Below are 25,620 nucleotides of genomic sequence, written 5' to 3' on the forward strand. Positions count from 1 at the left end.
TAAAGGCTATAGCGCCAGCCAGCGATAAAATGTAGCATTAACCATGTAGCAAGTTACGCGGTTAATCGATAGAAAAAGGACAGCACGAACTTTACTCCTCCAATGTTGTTGGAGTTACATAGGGCGACTGACAACACCGCTGTCTCTAGTCTCTACCGCCTCCACCACCACTACGTAAGGCTTTGTCTCAGTGGCCCTTATACACCCAACAATAACACAACACAACACTCATGACATACTTAATGACGTATTTTATTCATTCTAGAGTGTATGTCATGTTTCTATGTTATTAGCATTATTTATTATGTTATATTAGATGAATTTTGATAGATAAATAAGCCGTAGAGTTGATATTAGTGCCATATTGAAGGACTATCTTGTCCTATCTCCAAACAAACTCTGTCACTGCCACAATTCCTAACATGTAATGACATATTTTAAATATGATTGGGCAGCTGGGAATTCGCGAATGTTCGAAGCCCATGAAAGTGGAAAATGCGAATGCTGAGGGAGGCCTGTACATACTTCTTTCAACAAACCAACCGTATCCCATCAAGGCAGTAGAAATACAGTGAACCCCCGCTTAACGATCACCTCCCAATGCGACCAATTATGTAAGTGTATTTATGTAAGTGCGTTTGTACGTGTATGTTTGGGGGTCTGAAATGGATTAATCTACTTCACAATATTCCTTACGGGAACAAATTCGGTCAGTACTGGCACCTGAACATACTTCTGGAATGAAAAAATATCGTTAACCGGGGGTCCACTGTATATGATTTCTGATATTCCTGAGGATGGGTATGGCTTCCCTACACCCTTTGGTCTGTTTTTTGGGTTTTTACTAGGTCTGATTCAACTACTGAGATGCCGTAAACCATCGGCAAATCACTAATGCTTAAAATGCACCCAGACTATTAACTCTACACCTGCGTAATTCCGTTATCTTTCCATCATATTTCACATTTTTGCTTTCATTACCTTCGGGAAAACTCTCTACCATTCAAAAGAGATTTCTTTTTTAAAAAATGTGGACACTGTGAGAACTTTTTAAACTGAGATATTTCTAAGTAACTATAAACCCACTGCATAAATAGTTGACACAGCCTCTACAGCCATGGGAGAATACTGACGATCTTGGAGAACTGTTAAGCACTTAACAAGGATCTTGCCGAGACGCTCAAAAATTTCATGGTTACGATCCAAGCTGAAATTAAATGGTTTATTTTAGGGTATGTTATATACAGGGAAATTTTAAATATTGTACGTACTGCAATCACATTTTATAGACTATAACTAACCATTTTTTTTACATTTTCCTTTTGAAAAGCAACAGCTTGCACTTATCAGTATTTATCTTTAACTTTCTATAATTTCACACTCCCTTATATGTTACTGCACTTTTTCATCCTTCAAGCAATCCTTTATTAACTTCTCTAACACAATATTAAATCAGAATAACAAGTCAGTAAGGATAATGGTTTTCCAACCAACTCTCCTCTTAATATTACTTGTTCCATTTTTATCTAACCCTTTCACTGTCGGTCCCGTAATATTACGGCTTGCAAGCCAGTGTCAGTCCCATAAAAGTACATCAAAATTCTAGTGGCTTCAAATCTTGCAGGAGAAAGCTGGTAGGCTTACATACGAGAGAATGGGTCTGAGTGGTCAGTGTGCGCAGTATAAAAAAAATCCAGCATGCAGTACATAAAGAGAAAAAAAAATGTTTTTTGTTTAAAACAGTGACTTTGCGGTGTTTTCGTATGGTATTTATGGTTGTATTCTAGTTTTCTTGGTCTCGTTTGATAGAATGGAAGATATATTACAGAACTAGAGACGATTTTGAATGGTTTACAGACTAAACATACCTCGAAATTGAGCTCAAAATAGCAGAAATGTTCAATTTTTGCCAATGTTCAAAAATAAACAAATGACATCATGCGTCCAACACATTTCAACTGGTGGGCCTAATATGCTTTCACTAATGCACTAATATTATTTATACCATTTTTACAATAATGCATTAGTCTGTATAACTGTAAATTTTCTGTTTTGTGTGAATAATAATTCAAAATGGAAAGCAAGCATAATATAAGAGGGGCCTGGAGACATGACTAATGAAGAGAGAAAATGTTATTTTAGTGCTAAGAACATTTGCCTTGTTAATTCTGGACCCTATTTTGAAATTAGCCTTCCCTGAATTATGTTTGAAATTGGCCAAATTACTAATTTCTGATCACTTTATTGGGTAGTTGACTTCGGTAAATAGGCGGTTTCTTGTACTCAATCAATAGAACAAAAGGAGTTCTAGTGAAATAGCTATGAGTCTGGTAGACTGGAACAGTGGAATTGGCCGAAAATAGGGCTCAAAGTGAGCAAAATCGCCAATGCGTAAATATCACCGAGCGCTAACTTCACGAGAGCGCAATTCTGTAAGTTTTTCATCAAATTTCATACCTTTGGTGTCATTACCATCATGCAAAGATTCTCTATCATTTCATGAGAAAAAAGAATTTTTTTAAAATTCTTCGACAGTGAGAGCCAGTTTGTGAGCAGGGGTCTCGACAGTAAAAGGGTTAAACTCAGCTAGATACCCCCACAAAGGAAGAGTGAACCAAAGAAGAAAACATGCACCTGCTGGCAACTGGAAGGCAAATGATAACACTTGCCTATTAGTTTCCTTTCGAGAATGGTAGTGACATTATAATCCAATGTTGACCCACTGAATGGCAACATTCCCACTCCTATCCAAAGTGTAGGTGCTTTTCCTAAACCCCTTCATAGGCATTGCCTTTCTCACATTCCAAAGCATGTACAATCCTGTGAACCCTTTGCCTCCATTGATTCACATCTAATATGCTCTCACATGCCTTGTAAATGTTTAAACACCCATCTATCAGCACCACTTTCTTTCCTACACTTCTTTCTCCCAGTCACCCAGGTGTTATACACCTGGCACAGAGTTCTGCTCCAGTAACTACAAATAAGTAAACACAAATAGGTAAAAAAAAAAATAGCTATCTATTTTGCTCTATTCTTTCTGTGACAAACCATTTTAACAGGGCTTCCACATATTTAGAGCGTGCTTTTCATACCAGCATCCCAACTTCGTTCCATAACATGCGCATACAGGCATGTGTTAGATCCAAGAAGTAGAGATAAACTCTTTTTTGGGGCTTTGATGACTACTGGAGTGTGAATAAGGTAATATTTTTGAAAAGATTCAGGGGAAGTGGTACACTTGACTTGAGATCTAGCAGTAGTAAGTACATTGCCTGCACTCAGAAGAATGGGCAAATATGCTGTGGTTCAGTGGGCCATTTGGATTGTGACATCTGTGCACCTCTGGAAAGACAGCTAAGGAATGAGTAATGGTGAGGTTTTTTTTTTTGGGTCACTCTTGGTAGGAAATAGCTAGTAAACTAAAAAAAAAAAAAAAACAGATTATGTTCATAAATTCATCTAAACAGTTGCTTATTAATAAGAATAAACTTTACCGATATGGTGCCGTAGGTGCATCGGTCTTGGGTTTCGGAACAGCTAATTTAAGCAGTGCAGTGCAAGTCTCTTTTGCGAGTGCTAAATCTTGTTCACCTCGTTCTCCCAGGCCTGAGTTGATTAGCACACTTATGTTACTCGAGATGATACTAGCTTCTGAACTGAAAAATTTAACACATTCAGCTAAAAAAAAAAAAAAAAAAAAAAAAAAAAAAAAAAAAAAAAAAAAAAAAAAAAAAAAAAAAAAAAAACTTAACAGAAATTACACTACTCTCTAATGAGAATTTTCCATTAGAAGACATACAATTAGCTACAAAAACCTAACTAGCTGAACATTTCACATTAACCTTATAATCCTGTCATTCTGACAATAGGTTCTATGTTATAAACTCTTAAAACTTTACACATATCTAAATGCAACAGTTTACTGAAAAATGAAGCATTACAACTCATTTCATTTTACTTTCCGTGGCAGTAAACTTTGAAACAGTATTCCTAAATTTGAGGAATATAATAGCACTTTCACTGCCAAAAATTTTTTTTTTGTTAAATGAACCTATATCCCTTCTAGTCCTTGTTTTCAGTTCTACATTCATTATTCATCTCAAAAATTTATATTTTGCAAGGTAAATGGGCATATGTGCAACTAATAAACATTTACTGCAGCTTGGTTTTGCTCACCACGATATATGTCACGCCAATACAAACAATACACTGACACACAAAGAACGTAGTCTCTTACTAGTGTGTTTAGCAGAAAAGGTGATCTCTAAATTAATTCCAGCCACTCTCCAGCTCCATCACATTAAATCATCATACAATGAGATGACTACTACTCTACTATCTCCTCTACCTTGGAGAAAACCCCACCTAGATACCTCAACTTCCTCCCCTTATATACCCTTTATCCATGCAATGTATCAACTGCATTAACTTTAAACTCCTGGTGAGTGAAACGTAGCTTCAGTAAATGTAGTACTAGTCGCATTTACCTAACACTGTCAGTCGTTTTAATAATAATTATTCATAAAATATATTTTACTGCACTTAATGTTGTTTCTCCAGAGTTTTGTCATATATTTTTATCTTAGAAAATTTTAGCCCTATCACTTTCCCCTCCTTTAAGTGATTGAATTATATACCACTTTTTAGCTTACATGACTGTCTACCTCATCCACTAGACAAACTTTTAGCCATCTAGATTCCAGATTTACAGCTGATCTAAACACTACAATTAAATGATCTAAAGTATCTACATAACCCTAAAAATTGCTTTTGTAGTACTTTATATTCTACAGTAACTAAAATGAAATTAATTATGGTCACATTAAATTTATTTTCTCTATGCCTCATCCAGATGTAATTATGTTTGTATATTGTGGAAATTTGTATTAACGACACTCATTCAATATCCTGTTTTGGACGTCGCTTTTTTTTAAACTAAACATACATGTCTGATATGTTTTTTATTGCCCTTTCACCTATTAAACCACTACATCATCTCATAATCACTTACATACTTGTTTGGGTTTATTTCAATAATTCTAAATTTTGCTGCTGAATGAATCTTTTAGTTGTTTCCCTTCCTATCATTGCAATAGAAAAAAACTACACATTTTCTATTTATGCCCAGGTGAATTTTGTTTGTCAGCTTAAACTAATATTTGTATCTAATTATATTTTCAAACTATCTTTCAACTTAAGCTTAATGACATCTGTTGCATTCCCATCATTATTTGCTAAGCTTATTTCATTACTATACATAATTTCTTCAGAGCAAGAGATAAATGAAGCTGTTATCACAGCAAGCAAAATCACTTGTTCATAGAGCACTCAGAAGGCAACTCATCTTTAGCAATTCACTAAGTGAGCAAACTAAATGAAGCATTAGATTTCTCAGCTGCTTGTGCAAATGTAAGTTTTAGCATTAAGGTATTATTAGTTTAAATTAAATTACAAATCATCACTGCATTCAGTAGAGACAATTTGAGGCCACTAGCTCAAATGCTTATCATGTTAATACAGTATAGACACTTACTTAGCACACATAGCTAGGAGCACAAGTGCTGATCGTGCTTCATCATCAGTTGTGTCAGACAAAGTTTTTGTAAAACGTTCCCATAGTAGTGTCATACACTGTTTAGTAATGTCGCCTGTGAAAAATTAAAACTTGAAAAGTAAATGCTGCAATATAATGCACAATAATCATTCAGAAGTTACAATTTTTTCTCCATCTTTAGCAAATAATTTCTAAAATTCACAAGCCCAGGAATTGGCAAGTAGGTTGTGAAGACGGTCTCTGTACCAAGATTCCATGAAGTTGCTGGCTGACGAGTTGAAAATCAATAGTATACAATACCGACAAGATGATAAATTAGATACAAGTGCAACATCTGTGTATCTTTACTATGTAGATACACAAATAACCCGCACATAGAAGAGAGGAGCTCACGACGACATTTCGGTCCGATTTGGACCATTTACAAAGTCGGATTGAAATGTCGTTGCAAGCTCCTCTCTTCTACGTGCAGGTTATTTGTGTATCATTCCAGTCATGGTATTGTGCCTATTTTTGTTACTATATAGATGTTTTGCCAACCAGTCACTTTATCAATATAATACAGAAGGCTAGAGAGGAAGACGATGAGGTACATAATCAGTCCCTCAGTCTATAAGCAGGTGTTCAGTACTGCAATCCTGATGAATCTGAAGCATTGACAAGAAGGAGTGTTCTTATATACTGGAGTCAGATAAGATGAAGGCATTATCATTGGCAGGCAGGATTCTCCCACAACCTACTTACTAACTCCTGGCTCTATTCCTGGGCATGACCTACTTCCACTGGGGAATCCTGCCTGCCAATGACAATACCTTCATCTCACCTGACTTCTTCCTGCCAATGCTTCAGATTTATCAAGACAACTGATTACCTCATCTTCTTCCTCGCCACTCTTTTGTACTGTACTGATAGGATGGACAGTGGAAGAATGCAGGAGATGTTCCAAATGTATCAAATAGGCAGCATGTTACTAAAATCATTTGAGTTTTTGTGAGGGGAGGGAGGCTCAGAAATGAGAATGCAGGAGAGGACAATTTTTCAATAAAAGTGGGTCTTAAGCAGAGATGTGTAATGTCACTATAGTTGTCTAATATACTTATAGATGGTGTTGCAAAAAAAGCAAATGCTAAGGTGCTGGGAGAAGTGTAGGACTGAAAGAGATTAATCTGATATGAAGTGAGAGTTGTCACAGCTGAATTGTCAGTGACAGTTCTTTTGGGAGATTTTGAAGAGTTGAAAAGGTTGGTGGAGAGGCTTGGGTCTGTGAAAGTGATGAATAACAAAATGTTTAGGCAGATAGGTCCATGAAAGACACGATGAACCATGCAATAGATAAAGGGGAACAAAAGGTGGCATTAAGGTGTATAGAGAAAATTTTATACAAGGAAGCAAAAAGAGAAATGTACCAGAGTATATGGGTATGAGGAATGGGCTTTACAGCAAGAAAGAGGCTTCAGGCAGCAAAAGTATCATATTTGAGAACAATCATGAGGTATAAATATGCAAAGAATTCAGTGTATAAATTAGAAGACTGTGTGGAGATACAAAAGGCACTATTCAGAGGGCAGAAAAGAGGGTTCTTGATGTGGTTTAGGCAGTTAGAGAGGACTGAGCATAATTAAATTACCAAGAGAATGAATAAGGTGGAAAAGAGGGGAGGGGTATCTTCTTAGCAAGGAATGGAATAGCTTGAAAGAAGCTTTAAGTGTTACAGGCTTGAACTTCCAGCACGTGTATGTAAATGTGTTAGACTGTGCTGGGTGGAGACAAGTGATTTTAGGGATTTTGTGCTACTAGAATGTGAGTGACAAAGTAATTTTTATGAAAAGATTCAGGAAACCTGTTAGCAGAATCCTAAGAGTGGAAAAGTACATTGAAGAAGGGGTGGGGATGTAACTGTGCAGAGGATGAATGATAGTGATTGCAGGGAGGCCACCCCTTTCTTGGTGGGAGATGGCAATGTTGCAAAAAAATACAGGTATAAAGATCAATCTCCATGGGAAAGTGGAACAGAATTCTTCCTCTGTAAGCCATGCATGTCGTAAGAGGCGACTAAAATGCCAGAAACAAGAGGCTAGTAACCCCTTCTGTATATATGCTACTAAATTTGAAAAGAAAAACTTTAGTTTTTCTTTTTGAGCCACCCTGCCTTGGTGGGATACGGCCAGTTTGTTGAAAGAAGAAGATAAAGATCAACACTGGTGAACTGTTGGATAGCAAAATTTGCAAGGCCTGATTATTGGTGGTGGCCAAAGCTATAGCCAACATCTTTCAACAACCTTCCTGACACTGCCTCCTATATATTATTTATTATTATTGTATGTGATAATGCTCACATGTACTAAGGACATTCCTAATCACCAGCAAGTTCATTATTCAGTCAACATGTCATAATAAAAGCCACAATGCTGAACAGGGATGCCAAAAACTATCCAAGTTGTACATAACTACTGAAAAACATTGTAGCAGGAAAAGGAGTAAACAGATGTTTACACTAACCAATTTCCCACCTGTATTCAATGCGTTTAACACGATTCATTTCATGCTGTGAATTTTCAGAACCCTAACCCCTTTCTTCTCCAGTTACTGAAAGGGTCTACTTTTTATCAATATGGAGAAAACATTAAAACTGTGTGCAGCTTACTTTGATAAAAACCTTTATGGAATGAAAATTCATCTAAGATAAAGGAATTGCTGCACTAAATGTAGAGAGTGTTGGCAACTTTTATGGAGAAAGAGAAAGAAAAGCAAATTATAACCAAAATATAATTTTTTTTTTTAACACATCAGCCGTCTCCTCCCAAGGCAGGGAGGCCCAAAAAAGAAAAACTTTCATCATCATTCACTCGATCACTGTCTTGCCAGAGGCGTGCTTATATTACAGTTATAAAACTGCAACATTAACACCCCTCCTTCAGAGAGCAGACACTGTACTTCCCATCTCCAGGACTCAAGTTTGCCCTGCCGGTTTCCCTGATTCCCTTCTTAAATGTTACCCTGCTCATACTCCAACAGCACATCAAGTCCTAAAAACCATTTATCTCCATTCACTCCTATCTAACACACTTATGCATGCTTGCTGGAAATCCAAGCCCCTCGCACACAAAACCTCCTTTACGCCCTCCCTTCAATCTTTCCTGGGCCGACCCTTACGCTGCCTTCCCTTCACTACAGATTTATACACTCTCGAAGTCTTTCTATTTCCTTCCATCCTCTCTACATGTCCAAACCACCTCAACAACCCCTCATCAGCCATCTGGATAATAGTTTCGGTAATCCCGCACCTACTTCTAATTTCCAAAGTAAGAATTCTCAGCATTATATTGACACCACATATTGCTCTCAGACATGACATCTCCACTGCCTCCAGGTTTCTCCTTGTTGCAGCATTCACCACCCATGTTTCACACCCATATAAGAGCACTGGTATAACTATACTCTCATACATTTCCCTCTTTGCTTCCATGGACAAAGTGCTTTGTCTCCACAGACTCCCAAGTGCACCACTCACCTTTTACCTCTCATTAATTCTATGATTCACCTCATCTTTCATAGACCCATCTGCTGACACGTTCACTCCTAAATCTCTGAATACAGGTCTCCCTCAACATTCACGTTTTCAGCTTTCGCGGGCTTCACACATTCGCGAATTCCCAACCGCCAAATTCCCAGCCACCAAATTCCCAGCCGCCAAATCATATTCAAGTTTCCCACCACCTGCGAGTCCTTACTACCCTCCCTCCGACCCCCGCAACTTGCAGCCAGCCCTCCCACCACTCAGTGTGGTGAGTGTTTTGTTTGTTCATTATTTGCTATTAAATTACAGTATAAATAATGTAAACCCATTCATGACTGCATATTGGAATGGCTATTCGGACAGGTATTAAACGGTGACATCATGTGTTTACTCTTGAACACAGCAAAGAATCAAACATTTCTGCTACTGCTAATAATAACAATAGTAATAATAATAATAATAATAATAATAATAATAATAATAATAAATACGATATAATTGAAGAAGGAAGTTGTACAAAAATACGAGGAACTGGTTGACACATCGTCAGTATGGCTTTGTTTATGCTGGAGTGAACATTAGTCTCTCTGCTCTTCCAAACATTTCACAATAATTCATTGTGTTTGGTGCTTGTAGATTGAGTGTGACTGGAGTGGTAGAGGCAGTGGTTGAGGCAGCGATTGAGGCAGCGATTGAGGCAGCGATTGAGGCAGTGGTTGAGGCAGCTGTTGAGGCAGCGATTGAGGCAGTGGTTCAGGCAGCTGTTGAGGCAGCTGTTGAGGCAGCTGTTGAGGCAGCGATTGAGGCAGCGATTGAGGCAGTGGGTGAGGCAGTGGGTGAGGCAGCTGTTGAGGCAGCGATTGAGGCAGTGGGTGAGGCAGCTGTTGAGGCAGTGGGTGAGGAAGCTGTTGAGGCAGTGATTGAGGCAGTGGGTGAGGCAGCTGTTGAGGCAGCAATTGAGGCAGTGGGTGAGGCAGCTGTTGAGGCAGCAATTGAGGCAGTGGGTGAGGCAGCTGTTTAGGCAGTGATTGAGGCAGTGGTTGAGGCAGTGGTATTTAATAACATACATGTTATTATTAATAATAATACATGTTATTAATAATATGTACTATTATTATTTATAACATATGTTATTAAATACCATTGCCTCAACCGCTGAATTATTGTGAAATGTTTGGAAGAGCAGGGAGACTAATGCTCACTCCAGCATAAACAAAGCCACACTGACGATGTGTCAACCACTCCCTCATATTTTTGTACAATTTCCTTCTTCAATTATATCGTATTATTATTATTATTATTATTATTATTATTATTGTTAATTATTATTATTATTATTATTATTACTATTGTTATTATTAGCAGTAGCAGAAATGTTTGATTCTTTGCTGTGCTCAAGAGTAAACACATGATGTCACCGTCTAATACCTGTCCGAATAGCCATTCCAATATGCAGTCATGAATGGGTTTACATTCTTTATACTGTAGTTTAATAGCAAATAATGAACAAACAAAACACTCACCACACTGAGTGGTGGGAGGGCTGGCTGCCAGTTGCGGGGGTCGGAGGGAGGGTAGTAGGGACTCGCAGTGGTTGAGGAAGTGGTGGAGTCTGGTATTTAATAACATACATGTTATTAAAATGCTAGATAACAGGGATATCTTGCTACTCCTACTTACACTTTGGTCACACTTCACAGACACGCACATGCATATATATATATACATACATCTAGGTTTTTCTCCTTTTTCTAAATAGCTCTTGTTCTTCTTTATTTCTTCTATTGTCCATGGGGAAGTGGAAAAGAATCTTTCCTCCGTAAGCCATGCGTGTCGTATGAGGCAACTAAAATACCGGGAGCAATGGGCTAGTAACCCCTTCTCCTGTAGACATTTACTAAAAAAGAGAAGAAGAAAAACTTTATAAAACTGGGATGCTTGAATGTGCGTGGATGTAGTGCGGATGACAAGAAGCAGATGATTGCTGATGTGATGAATGAAAAGAAGTTGGATGTCCTGGCCCTAAGCAAAACAAAGCTGAACGGTGTAGGGGAATTTCGGTGGGGGGAAATAAATGGGATTAAATCTGGAGTATCTGAGAGAGTTAGAGCAAAGGAAGGGGTAGCAGTAATGTTGAAGGATCAGTTATGGAAGGAGAAAAGAGAATATGAATGTGTAAATTCAAGATTATGTGGATTAAAGTAAAGGTTGGATGCGAAAAGTGGGTCATAATATGCGTGTATGCACCTGGAGAAGAGAGGAATGCAGAGGAGAGAGAGAGATTTTGGGAGATGTTAAGTGAATGTATAGGAGCCTTTGAACCAAGTGAGAGAGTAATTGTGGTAGGGGACCTGAATGCTAAAGTAGGAGAAACTTTTAGAGAGGGTGTGGTAGGTAAGTTTGGGGTGCCAGGTGTAAATGATAATGGGAGCCCTTTGATTGAACTTTGTATAGAAAGGGGTTTAGTTATAGGTAATACATATTTTAAGAAAAAGAGGATAAATAAGTATACAAGATATGATGTAGGGCGAAATGACAGTAGTTTGTTGGATTATGTATTGGTAGATAAAAGACTGTTGAGTAGACTTCAGGATGTACATGTTTATAGAGGGGTCACAGATATATCAGATCACTTTCTAGTTGTAGCTAAACTGAGAGTAAAAGGTTGATGGGATACAAGGAGAATAGAAGCATCAGGGAAGAGAGAGGTGAAGGTTTATAAACTAAAAGAGGAGTCAGTTAGGGTAAGATATAAACAACAATTGGAGGATAGATGGGCTAATGAGAACATAGGCAATGGGGTCAAAGAGGTATGGGGTAGGTTTAAAAATGTAGTGTTAGAGTGTTCAGCAGAAGTTTGTGGTTACAGGAAAGTGGGTGCGGGAGGGAAGAAGAGCGATTGGTGGAATGATGATGTAAAGAGAGTAGTAAGGGAGAAAAAGTTAGCATATGAGAAGTTTTTACAAAGTAGAAGTGATGCAAGGAGGAAAGAGTATATGGAGAAAAAGAGAGAGGTTAAGAGAGTGGTGAAGCAATGTAAAAAGAGAGCAAATGAGAGTGGGTGAGATGTTTCCAACAAATTTTGTTGAAAATAAGAAAAAGTTTTGGAGTGAGATTAACAAGTTAAGGAAGCCTAGAGAACAAATGGGCTTGTCAGTTAAAAATAGGAGAGTTATTAAATGGAGAGTTAGAGGTATTGGGAAGATGGAGGGAATATTTTGAGGAATTGTTAAATGTTGATGAAGATAGGGAAGCTGTGATTTCGTGAATAGGGCAAGGAGGAATAACATCTTGTAGGAATGAGGAAGAGCCAGTTGTGAGTGTGGGGGAAGTTCGTGAGGCAGTAGGTAAAATGAAAGGGGGTAAGGCAGCCGGGATTGATGGGATAAAGATAGAAATGTTAAAAGCAGGTGGGGATATAGTTTTGGAGTGGTTGGTGCTATTATTTAATAAATGTATGGAAGAGGGGAAGGTACCTAGGGATTGGCAGAGAGCATGCATAGTTCCTTTGTATAAAGGCAAAGGGGACAAAAGAGAGTGCAAAAATTATAGGAGGATAAGTCTGTTGAGTATACCTGGTAAAGTGTATGGTAGAGTTATTATTGAAAGAATTAAGAGTAAGACGGAGAATAGGATAGCAGATGAACAAGGAGGCTTTAGGAAAGGTAGGGGGTGTGTGGACCAGGTGTTTACAGTGAAACATATAAGTGAACAGTATTTAGATAAGGCTAAAGAGGTCTTTGTGGCATTTATGGATTTGGAAAAGGCATATGACAGGGTGGATAGGGGGGCAATGTGGCAGATGTTGCAGGTGTATGGTGTAGGAGGTAGGTCACTGAAAGCAGTGAAGAGTTTTTACGAGGATAGTGAGGCTCAAGTTAGAGTATGTAGGAAAGAGGGAAATTATTTCCCAGTAAAAGTAGGCCTTAGACAAGGATGTGTGATGTCACCGTGGTTGTTTAATATATTTATAGATGGGGTTGTAAGAGAAGTAAATGCGAGGGTCTTGGCAAGAGGCGTGGAGTTAAAAGATAAAGAATCACACATAAAGTGGGAGTTGACACAGTTGCTCTTTGCTGATGACACTGTGCTCTTGGGAAATTCTGAAGAGAAGTTGCAGAGATTGGTGGATGAATTTGGTAGGGTATGCAAAAGAAGAAAATTAAAAATGAATACAGGAAAGAGTAAGGTTATGAGGATAACAAAAAGATTAGGTGATGAAAGATTGGATATCAGATTGGAGGGAGAGAGTATGGAGGAGGTGAATGTATTCAGATATTTGGGAGTGGACGTGTCAGCGGATGGGTCTATGAAAGATGAGGTGAATCATAGAATTGATGAGGGGAAAAGGGTGAGTGGTGCACTTAGGAGTCTGTGGAGACAAAGAACTTTGTCCTTAGAGGCAAAGAGGGGAATGTATGAGAGTATAATTTTACCAACGCTCTTATATGGGTGTGAAGCATGGGTGATGAATGTTGCAGCGAGGAGAAGGCTGGAGGCAGTGGAGATGTCATGTCTGAGGGCAATGTGTGGTGTGAATATAATGCAGAGAATTCGTAGTTTGGAAGTTAGGAGGAGGTGCGGGATTACCAAAACTGTTGTCCAGAGGGCTGAGGAAGGGTTGTTGAGGTGGTTCGGACATGTAGAGAGAATGGAGCAAAACAGAGTGACTTCAAGAGTGTATCAGTCTGTAGTGGAAGGAAGGCGGGGTAGGGGTCGGCCTAGGAAAGGTTGGAGGGGGTAAAGGAGGTTTTGTGTCCAAGGGGCTTGGACTTCCAGCAGGCATGCGTGAGCGTGTTTGACAGGAGTGAATGGAGACAAATGGTTTTTAATACTTGACGTGCTGTTGGAGTGTGAGCTAAGTAACATTTATGAAGGGGTTCAGGGAAACCGGCAGGCCGGACTTGAGTCCTGGAGATGGGAAGTACAGTGCCTGCACTCTGAAGGAGGGGTGTTAATGTTGCAGTTTAAAAACTGTAGTGTAAAGCACCCTTCTGGCAAGACAGTGATGGAGTGAACGATGGTGAAAGTTTTTCTTTTACGGGCCACCCTGCCTTGGTGGGAATCAGCCAGTGTGATAATAAAATAAAATAATAAATGTTATTAAAGCATAACATGTATATATTTAGTACAATTTACGACGCTTTCATGTATTTTATGATTGTTCATGGTTCAACAAGTTAAGGAAGCAGTATTGTATTATATTTCCCTACAATATACTGGGGCACCAAACATTCACGGTTTTTCAACATTCGCGAGGCTCTTGATCCCCTAACCCTCGCGAATGTTGAGGGAGACCTGTATATTCACCTCCTTCATACTCTCCCTCCAATCTGAGATCTAATCTTTGGTCACCTAATTTTTTTGTTATCCTCATCACCTTACTCTTTCCTATATTCACTTTTAATTTTCTTCTTTTACATACCCTACCAAACTCATCCACTAACCTCTGCAATCTCTCTTCAGAATCTCCCAAAAGCACAGTGTCATCAGCAAAGAGCAACTATGATAACTCCCACTCTGTGTTAGATTCTTTATCTTTTAACCCCAAACCTCTTGGCAACCTGAGCATTCACTTCTCTTACAACCCCAGCTATAAATATACTGAATAACCATGGTGACATCACACACCCTTGTCTAAGGCTTACTTTTACTGGGAAATAATCTACTTCTCTTCTACATACTCTAAATTAACAGAGATAAATAAATCATATAAATGAATAAATTACAGAATGCATTATACTGAAATTCTTACTCTTAAATAAATGTCTTACCTGAAGTGACAAACTGAGTGATAATCTCCTCCATTGATGTTCGTTCTCCCAGGGTGGCCCCAGTGATGAGTGCAGATAAGTTACGTACTATATGCAGAGCACGTGTTCTACAAAGTAGAGAATAAAAGCCTGGTAATTACCCTGCCTCGGTGGGAGACGGCCGACTTGTTGAAAAAAAAAAAAAAAAAAAAAAAAAATTATTCTCATATACAAGCCAACACCAGCAGCTACAGAGGAAGTCACCAAACAGATAAGGAAGATAGACAGCTGTATTAAAAACTTTCAAATTATTATCCTCCTTGGAGACTTCAAGCTCCCAGTTTCAAAATGGGAGAGGATAGATAACAGTATTATATGGTGAAGTATTCTACTTCAATAGGTTCGTACCAGAGAACTAAGATTATGCAAGAAAATCAACAAAGGAAAGAAAATCTACACAGAGAAATTACAGATAGAATAAACTTAAAACATTCATAAAAAACAAAGAAGCATAAAAGGAACAAAAAACAATTAAAATTTTTGGAAAAATGCAAAAATATCTTGCAGAAGTGGAATTCTACTCAAAGGAGATTCAAATGCAGATGACAAAGAAATAAGCAAGATCCTGAATGAACAGTATAAATCTGTGTTTATTGTTGCCTTGTAAATTGAAGATCCAGTCAGTTTTTTTTTTTCACAAATGCAATTCACCCTACAAATTATATATGTGATTCCTGGAATGCACTGTTCATAAAGGAATGAAAAGTACCATTAGTAAGATTACTCATGTTCTCTGGAGAAGCTTAAATTCAGGTAAAATCTTAAGAGGCTCTACATGCAAGTGGCCATCTCCACAAAAGAGACAGCTAAGCAATATAAAAACCTACATTGAGGTAGCACCAAGATTACACATCATAAAAAACTTTGAAAGGGTTCTGAGACACCAAATTACTGACACAACCCAAAACAACATGGATTTAGAGTGGGAAGAGCTTTTCTATCAACTTTTAAATTACTGAAGCCTTGGAAGGAAATTTTATCTGTGATTTACCTACAACTTGTTTTGGGAGTTTTCCTAGTCATAACAGATCCCTGGACCAGGCATCCATGTTGGCTGCTTGGTCAACCAGGCTGTTGTTGATGTAACCTTCATGAATTTTGCTAAGACATTTGACAAATGCAACCATAAAATGAGGTCAATAGATAATTAGACATAAAAGAAAAAGTAGGGGAAATGGACATTCAAATTTCTAACCAACAGATCACAAATAGTAGTAGTAAATAAAAATGTTAATTTTCAATCAAGTAAAAATTACAAAAATCAACAAAGTTATCCAATGGGCAAGTGACTAACTGTTAATTAGAGTCAACTCTGTCTCCCAGAATTTGTCAGCCACCCTACAAATCCTGAAACCTGGCAACTATTTCCTCCATAAATGGGCTGTCATACTAAGTATGCTAGACCTTGACTACTTACCAATTAGACATCCTTGGTGATGCCTGGTACCTGGTCCATTATCAGGACACGTAGTCACTGAATGGAACATAGAACACTGAGGTGCTTACACCAAGCATGATGCATTACACTTGACCAGCTCTGGGACTAACTCCCATTGATCAATTACTCCAACACCACTGTGCTTATATTAGGTCCCTACCTAGTTTGCACAAGATTATGGATTGCAATCTAATTAATAAACAAAGTAAGGAAATGGATTTATGAGCCCCATGTCTTTCTACCTGGGGACTTAGAGTAGTGGTACTAGTGATGTCAGCACAAGACATCCATTAATTTGTATCCTGCTAAGTGATGAGCAGTTATCGTCCGAGTGTCACCCAATCACTATAGGCGACACTCACTCAGCTGAAAGCACACATGAGGAACACCCTCAAGGTCACAGTTCACTCCTCTGATTGTTAATTCCAGCTTAGAGGTCCAGAGATAAACAAAATCACTTAAATGAGTCTCTGATACTAACACACCCCCCGTGATGGGCTCAACAGAGACACTTGCAAATTACGGGTTTGGGGAGTTCAGGTGCCGGGCCCCGTGTGTTTCATCAGAAAAGCTGTGCATCCTACATAGTTGGGGAAAGACCGAGGCATTAAAACCCTCAGCCCCCGGTGTATGGCCAGCATTGGGCATGGGTTGCCAATCCCGGGAAGGGATGGCAAATTTTGCTTTTGACGTATGCCGTCCCCATGACAATCAAAATTCAAGGTTTTGGGCCCTTAAAAACACAGAACCTTTTTTCTAACATTGAGCCACCGAAGATTTAGTTTTGGGAAGACAGGGCAATATATGGAAAGAGGGCCCTTTCCCTCCTCCCCTGATTTGGGAGAGAAATTCATTAAAAAAACATCCCCTTTTCCCCCCAAATTGGATAGGGGGGCCCAAACCCAACACCCCCAACCCCGGTCATATAGCCACCTCAGAGAGGAGAAACGTGGTAGAGAAGCCGGTGGAAAAAAATTTCACCACAGAGAAAATTGTCTGAAACATTTTCCCAAGGGAATGGGGAGAAATTTAAAATGAACTTTTTTGGGGCCCTATCTAGGTAAATTAGTCAAGGGTCTTTTAAACTTTAAAGCACATATTTGGGCCAAATTGATTTTTTCACATAATCCTAAAGAATGGCAATAACAAATGTACTACTTTTTCATAGATTTCACATTCACTGTCCCTTTTCTGGAACAAGCCCCTTTTAAGACTACAAATGATTTTCAAAGACTTACAAAGGAGAGAATTAAAAAATGCGGGAATACAGAAGCATGATCAATACAAATAATATAAACAGGTTCAAGCATCTACAAAAAATCAACTAACCCCCTCATTTGAGACATCAAATTTATGAAAAAGACGCTGATGCCCCTAAAAAGGATTTGATACCTTCTTCCTTGCCCCAAATACCAATCCCAGCTTTCGCCTGACCCCAGTCATAGCATTCAGGCCAAATTCAAATGCTGAAAATTTGTTATTTAAACATTAAATGCGGGAATAAAATTATCAACCAAATTTTTTTAAATAATCCACCAGAAGGGAGATACTTTTTTTATTTTTTTTAAATCACACGGATTCCCACCAAGGCAGGGGCCCCAAAAAAAAAAACTTTCACCATCATTCACTCCATAAATGTTTCCTGCAAAAAGGGGTTTTACACTACAGTTTTTAAACTGCAACATTAACACCCTCCTTCAGAGTGCGGGATTTACCCCATCTCCAGGACTCAAGTCCGCCTGCCGGTTTTCCCCTGAATCCCTTCATTCCCCACTTGCTCACTCCAACAGCACGTCAAAAAAACCATTTTTTCCCCATTCACTCCTATCAAACACGCCACGCATGCCGTGGAAGTCCAACCCCTTGCACAAAAACCCCCTTTTCCCCCTCCCCCCCAAACCCTTTTCCTGGGCCCGAATTTTCCCCGCCCCCCTTCCCCCACTACAGACTGATACACTCTGAAGTCATTCTGTTTCCCCCATTCTTTTCATGTCCAAACCCAATTTCAACAACCCTTTTCCCTTAGCCCTGGGGGACAAAAGGGCCGGGTAATCCTGCACCCCCTTAATTTCCCAAACCAGCACCCTCTGCATTATATTTCACACCACACATTGCCCCCAGACATGACATCTCCACTGCCTCCAGCCTTCCCTCGCTGCAAATTCATCACCCACGCTTCACACCCATATAAGAGCGTTGGAAACTATACCCCATTCCCTTTGCCTCCAAGGACAAAGTTTTTTGTCCCCAAAACCCTTTAAGTACCATTTCACTTTTTTTCAATCAACCCTATGATTACCTCATCTTTCATAGACCCATCCGTTTGACACGCCCACCCCCCAAATATCTGAATATTTTTCACCTCCTCCATATTTCCCCTCCAATCTGATATTCAATTTTTCATCACCTAATTTTTTGTTACCCTCATAACCTTATTTCTTTCCTGATTCCCCTTTAATTTTTTTTTTGACCCCCTACCAAATTCATCCACCAATTTCTGAACTTCTTTCAAAATTTTCCCCTAAGAGCACAGTGTCATCAAAAAGAGAAAGGTGAAAACTCCATTTTGTGTGTGATTTTATCTTTAACCCCATGCCTCGCCAAGCCCCTCGTTTTATTTCTCTTACAACCCCATTTAAAAAATACTTTAAAAACAACCACGGCACACACACCCTTTTGTCTAAGGCCTATTTTTTACTAAAAATTTCCTTCCCTACATACTTTTTGACCCTCATTTACCCCTTAAAAAAAACTTTTCACTGCTTTCAGAACCACCCCTACACCATACATTTCTGCAACATCTGCCACATTGCCCTCTTTTAAACCCTGTCATATCCCTTTTTCCAAATCCATAAATGCCAAAAAAAATTTTTCACCCTTTATCTAAATACTTTCACTTATTTTTTTTCCACTGTAAACACCGGGTTCCACACACCCTTTACCTTTCCTAAAGCCTTTGTTCATCTGCTATCCTATTCTCCGCCTTACTTTTAATTTTTTCCCAATTATAACTCTACCATACACTTTACCGGGTTACTCAACAGACTTATCCTTAATTTTGAATTTTTTTACCCCCTTTCCCTTTTTATAAAAAAGGGAACTATGCATGCTCTTCCATTTATTTTTTCCCAAAGAAAAAATTAATAGGACAATATATCTGCAGTCTTATGAAGATCATTTTAATATCAAAGTATCAAATATGAACACACTAGGGAGAAGTGCATAAAAAAGGAGTGAAGACAAAAAAATGGAAAATTTTTCCACCTGTCTCCTTTCTCCAAAACCTAAAAAATATAGGGAAAAACGGGAAGACAAAGAGGAGATCATGAACAGAAATGGAGGAAAGCTGAGACCAGGATTTGTCACTGAATTAGTAAACAAATAAAAAAAAACCCAAGAATTAGGGGAAAAAACACAGGGGGGATAAAGGCCCCCCAGATTACCATAAAGGAAAATGCAAATGGGGAATGCAACAATTGTTTTAACGGGGATAAAAACGAAAGGGGGAGCAGGGTAATATTTTGTAAGGGGATTCGGGGAAAACCTGTTAGTGGGACTTGAGTCCTGGAAAAGGGGAAGTACAATGCCTGCACTTTAAAGGGGGGGTTTGGGATATTTGGCAGTTTGGGGGGACATCTAAGCTGTTATATCTGAGCCCCTTGCAAAGACAATGATTTGTAGAGTGATGAGGAGGGAATGATAATGTTTTTGGGGGGGGGGAGGAGGAGGAGGAGGAGGAGGGGGCCCGTTTTCCCCTTTTGGGTCACCCTCCCTCAGTGGGAAACAGCTGAGGGGGGGAAAACAGACATTGAGCATGATGAGAAGAGTTTCAACATGATAAAAAGAAACGCTTCAGGCTTAAGATGGAAGAACAAGTGCGGGAAAGGAGAATTAGTTTTGGGAGGAAGTCTATGAGTCAGATACAAGAAACCTAAAAAATATGTTTATTTAATTTAAAAAACATTATAATGAATAAAATGAAATACTGTGCAGTAAAGGGGAATTTCCCAACAAATGAATGAAAATGTGTTTTGAAAACAATTTGCAGTTGTAGTCTTTAGTACTTTGAATCAATCTTTCATAAAGAAACATTTTATGAGAAATTTATTCCAGATCTACCCCAAAATTTTTTTTTAACAACAAATTAAAAAAAATACTGTGTGCCCCAATTAGATAATCCCCAAATGAACGGGGTTTTTTTTAAAACCAAATTTCTTATGAACAGCACTTCCACTTGCAAAAAAAATGATTAGATTTGCATTTTCTTTTGTGCACATGTGCGGGGTATTTTAACTTTGTTTGGAAAACGTCCAAAGATTTAAAAATGTAATAATTATACTGAATGGTGGGGGGGCAAGTGGGCAGTCCTGAATGTGCATGTCAGAGGACTACCACAGTTCTCCCCCACACCCAGATAACCATCAGTTATGAAGACGGGGGAAAGGACCAGAAGACTGACAAGAGTACAGACCTCACTAAAAGAGAAAGACCCGGGAGGAGCATAGTTCCTAGCATATTGCCAGAGGCTAAATCAACCAAAAACCTCGGGCAAAAAAGCTCAGAAATTCAACTGAGTAATTGGGGCCTTTATACAACATATGTCGATCCTGGAGTATGGCCCCGGCAGGGGAACCACCCTTAAAAATGGAAAGTTGAGGAACTAAAAGGGGCAGGGGGCAAAAATTGGTTTTGTTTGGTGCTATGGGAAATGAAAAACGGGAAGGGGAAATTTCCAAAACAATGGAGGACAACAACCGGGGGGGAAAATGATAAAAAAAAGGGAAATGAACAAAGAAGTGAATCAAAACAATGGAGGACAACAAAAAAGGGGGAAAAAAAAATGAAAAAATATATAAAATGCTGAGGAAAAACTGACGGGGGCAAGCAAAGATAGGTTTTTGGGAGAATTTGGGGGAAAACGGGGCCTCAGGTAAGCTGCAAGTTAGAAAAGGGGGAAACCACAAGGATGTCAGGAAAAATTTTCTTCGGTCCGGGTTTTGGTGGGAAGGGAATAATCTCAACAAGTAAGGGTGGGGTAGGCCTGAAAGTATATAGTTTATGGGCAGGTACCAAAAGGCCCCGGCCCGGGATCATGAACCGGAAGCGGGTTGAGGCAAGGCTAAAAAACCCAGGATTTGGGGGCAAGGGTTGTGGGGGAGGGTAGACTTTCGGGGGGCAATTGAAAAGGAGAAATGAAAGAGAATCACCAGTTGCCGGGGGACATTTAAAATACAGGACTGCCTTTAGTTCCCCTACAAGTACACCACATGAAAAAATTTATTAAATCTATAGCTTTTTTATCAATTTCTAAAAAAATGAATAAGAGCCTACCATATATGAAAAAATGAACATGAATCTTTCTTTTTTCAAAAAATGGGTCATATCCCCCCAAAAAGGGTGACCCAAAAAAAAACAAGATTCCTTTTAACTTTAGCAATGGGGAAAAGGAGAGGGGGGTTTTTTTAGCCCCTTTGCCCCAGCATTTTAGCGCCATTTACACGCAGGGATTACGGAGGAAGAACCCCCACTTCCTCTAGAGATAAGAGGAAATAAACAAGAACGGGTTTTAAAAAAAAAAAGAAAACCCAGGGGGGTTTTATATATATATTTTTGTACACAGGGCGGGATTAAGAAGCCCTTAACCCTTTGGGCTATTCAGATTACCCCCTTTTTTAAAGGGGGGTGTTCCCGACCCTTCCAGCTTGGGGGTGGAGCCTTTTTAAAGGTCAAAATTAAATACATTCTGGCTATTTAGATTAAATTTTTTAGGAAAGTACATCAAGAAAACCAAAACCATTTACCAACAGCCATTATAACTATCTTTTTAAAACCATGCTTTTTAAAGAGAATAAACTCAAGACAGCATAGTTTTAAATAGTTTGGAAAAAAGTAGTGACATCATGCCAAATTTATATTCAGCAAAACCACTACAGCACTATTTTTCCCTTTATAAACACTGACCATTATTGTTATCATTGCATCATGCATAAGACTATCAAATCATTTTAAACTCAAGAAAGTAAAGAATTGTTTATATTCAAAATTTTAAAAAAAACCTTTTCGGGTTTTCAATTGGAAAAAATCATCAATTATTTCCTAAAAAATCAATTTTTTTGGGGATCAGATTTAGTGGTCAACAAGGTTTGGGTTAAAAATTTGTCTTGCCTATTGTTGAACGGAGGGGGTTTTTTCATTTTTTCAAAACAAAAAATGAACGCTTTTCCCAAGGTTAGTAGCTGGGGTTGGGGAAAAGGGGATACACTATGTCAACATTGGAAGGTTTCGAGATCCCTTTGATTTAAAAATTTTTCAAAGCAGCTGAGGGCACACATTTTTCAGGGGGAGCTTTAATCTGTTTCATATACCCAAAAAAAATTAACTATTTTTCCAACAAATTTTCCTAAACATTGCTGAAAGGTGTTGTTGAAATTTTTAATGCAGCTTCTCTAAATTCCTGCATCTATAGTAGAAATTTTTGAACAGAAATCCAAACTTTCATTGAGATTCTGGTAGATTTTTTTTTTCCCCAAACCCAATCAGTGAATCCAGAATGAAAATGTAGCTGTTTTTACATTTCTTCAGTTAATTTGTAAACAGTACAAGTCTAGATAACGGTAATTACTAAAAAAATTGGAGAGGAATTCCCATACTCACCCTTTAAAATGGAAAACACAGCTGTTCGGGATGTAAACAAAGGCGTGTTGAGTGTTGCCATCTATGGTTGGGTTTTTATTTTTTTTATTTTATTTTATTTCATTATTTATTTTTTTTTGTTTAAATTTTTTAAAATCAATTTTACTTCCAAACATTTTGAATTTTTGGGGACCCTTTGATTTGAAAACCATGCCCCGCAGTTTTGATGAGCCCCCAAACCCCCTTGGCCCTGGGGCCCCAAAACCCAGGGCCCTAGGAAAATGGTTTTCCTATGTGGTAATCCCCCTGCTTGACATGCATTTTAGTGTGACCTGGGAAGTAGAAGAAGGGGAAGTCCCTAAATCTTATTTAAAGGAGACAGTAAAGACACCAGCAATCCTACCATCATGTAAAACAATTACAGGTTTCCCTTTTTTCACACTCACTTGGACAACAGTAGTACAGGGGCCCCCCCCAGTTTCGGCGGGCCTCACTTTGGAAAAGGCCCCAAGGGAAAAATTTGGTTTCGGCCAAACCACCCGGGTCCCCGGGCCCCCCCATCACCGCGACACAAAGCCAGTCTCCCACGCCATTCACGCCATTTGGCCATTGTTTACTAACACGCGACCATCACCCCACGGGTTCATACAATATTTTTCGCAATAACCCAAAGTTTTTTGTCCCGACCGCTAAATAAGTCATCATGGACCCAATGAAAGCTAGTGCCCCCGGGAAAAAAGGAGTGACGGGATGTAAGATTTGGTGGAGGCCCAAGGGAAAGAGAACCACTGAAACTGCAAGAGTTTAACTAAAATCATCGGGACCACAGCCGGGGAACTTGCTTCAGAGGATGAAGAAGGGGGAGGGATGAGGTCCCTCCCAGTGATTAAGGACATGGGGGAATGTGGAATGAGTTGAAAAGTTTTGTTAAAAAGATCCCCTTTTGCCCGCTAAAACAAGCCATATCTGCAACATGTACAATGATAGTGTTGTGCCCCATTTCGGGGGAATCTTAAAAAAAACGCCAAAAAAAGTCCTTTTGATAGATTTTTTGGGGCCCGGGGGCCAGTGACTTTCAAGTTGTTCCCAGGGCATTAAAAGAAAAAGGGGAAGTAACCCCAGATAAGGACTTGCTACCAAAGTCCTAAGGGAAGGGAGATTCTCCTTCCAAACAATAGTGTACCCCTTCCTCCTGTCACCCCTCCCATCTTCCATCCACCCGGGTCTTCAGTAAAGGTAAGTGAAATGTTATTTTTTTTATTTTAGCCCCTTAAAATTTGGCCCAAAACGTATATAAAAGTTTTTTTTAAAATCTGAGTTTTAAAAAATGTAGATCATTTTTTTTGTTTTACATTTGAAAAGGGTAGGGTTTTTTATCTACTTTTTTTTTTTTTGAAAATATGTAAAAAAAGTAGATCTACTTTTGTAGCACTCCGAATTTGAACGCCAATCTTTTGGCCCGCTTAAAATGCAGTACTTATTTCGATTGTTTTCATTATGAAAACCTTTTTTTAAATTTTAAAAAAAAAAATTTATTTTAATATTTTTGGGTGTCGGGGAATGATTAATTTTTTATTTCCATTATTTTTTATGGGGAAAATGGTTTTGAGTTTCAGGAATTTCAACCTTCGCAGGCTTTTCGGGAAGGGCTTAATCTTTTAAACTCGGGGTCCACTGTACCCCCCTAAGGTTGTCTACTATAAATATAAATGAAATTTCCAAAATGGTTTTTAAAAAATATAGGGGGGAATTTGTTTAAGACACTTCACTGCATATAGAAAAACAACCAATCGTGGAATCCCATGGAGAATTTCACCTCCCCAAAACAAAAAGAAAAACAAAGAAAGTCTAATGATAAATAGATATTCAATTTTTGACAGATAGAAAACAGGGGTGGTAAAAAGTAAAATGAAAACATTAGTATAAAAAAAGCCAGTCCCCCGGGGCAGGGTTTCCTTTTTCCTTTACTGTTTTTATTCTTATAAGGGAATAAAAAAATTATCCACAGTTTCACAACACCACTTGCAGATGAAAACCAAGAAAACATAAAATCAAAAAGAGAAGAAACAATCAAAGTTTTTCTTGGGAAAGGGAAAAATTAAGGGAATTTTATTAACAAGATTCCCAAATGTTTTGTTATGAAAAGAATGAAGAACCCAAAAGGAACACTTTCATATAAAACACAATCGAAATTTAAAAATAACAAAGAGGAACATGTGAAGGATGTGGGGTAATAATGTCAGGTGACCTTTTTTCAAAGAAAACAATAAGGCAAAAGGGAAGGGCGGGAAGGTTTGATTAAGTGGGTAACGAAGAGTTTTTGGGAAAAGGAAAAAAAATGCCACTGCTGACACTTTACAATCACTAAGTTGGATTGTTAATGTTGGCAGCTCCATTCAGGGGAAGATAGATGTTGGGGATGAACAGATTTAAAGACTTTATGGCCTGCAGAGCCAGTGAAGCATTTTTCATTAATAGGGGCAATTTTAAAGACCAAAAAATGTACTTTTTCTGGGGCAGAGGAGATAGATAAATACATGGTAAAATATACATGGGAAAGGGACTTGAGGGCTTTTATTCCCCAAAACTGTACACCGCCAAAAACATACTGGAAAAGAGAGATGGGAGATTTTATTTTTTTTTCAACAACTGCCATATCCCA

The 25,620-nt window shown here is 38.6% G+C and overlaps 1 protein-coding gene across 1 annotated transcript in view; it reads right to left on the minus strand.

The window, feature by feature from the left end:
- LOC128693881 (condensin complex subunit 1-like) overlaps positions 1-25,620 on the minus strand; it is a 115,645-nt gene that overhangs the window by 39,126 nt on the left and 50,899 nt on the right. The window contains 5 exon segments of the mRNA XM_070080303.1: positions 1,087-1,207; positions 3,498-3,659; positions 5,537-5,651; positions 14,849-14,977; positions 17,651-17,791. Coding sequence (XP_069936404.1) covers positions 1,087-1,207; positions 3,498-3,659; positions 5,537-5,651; positions 14,849-14,977; positions 17,651-17,791 — 668 coding nt within the window.

This window comes from Cherax quadricarinatus, unplaced genomic scaffold, assembly GCF_038502225.1.
Source record: "Cherax quadricarinatus isolate ZL_2023a unplaced genomic scaffold, ASM3850222v1 Contig294, whole genome shotgun sequence".
In the NCBI taxonomy this organism is placed as follows: Eukaryota; Metazoa; Arthropoda; class Malacostraca; order Decapoda; family Parastacidae; genus Cherax; species Cherax quadricarinatus.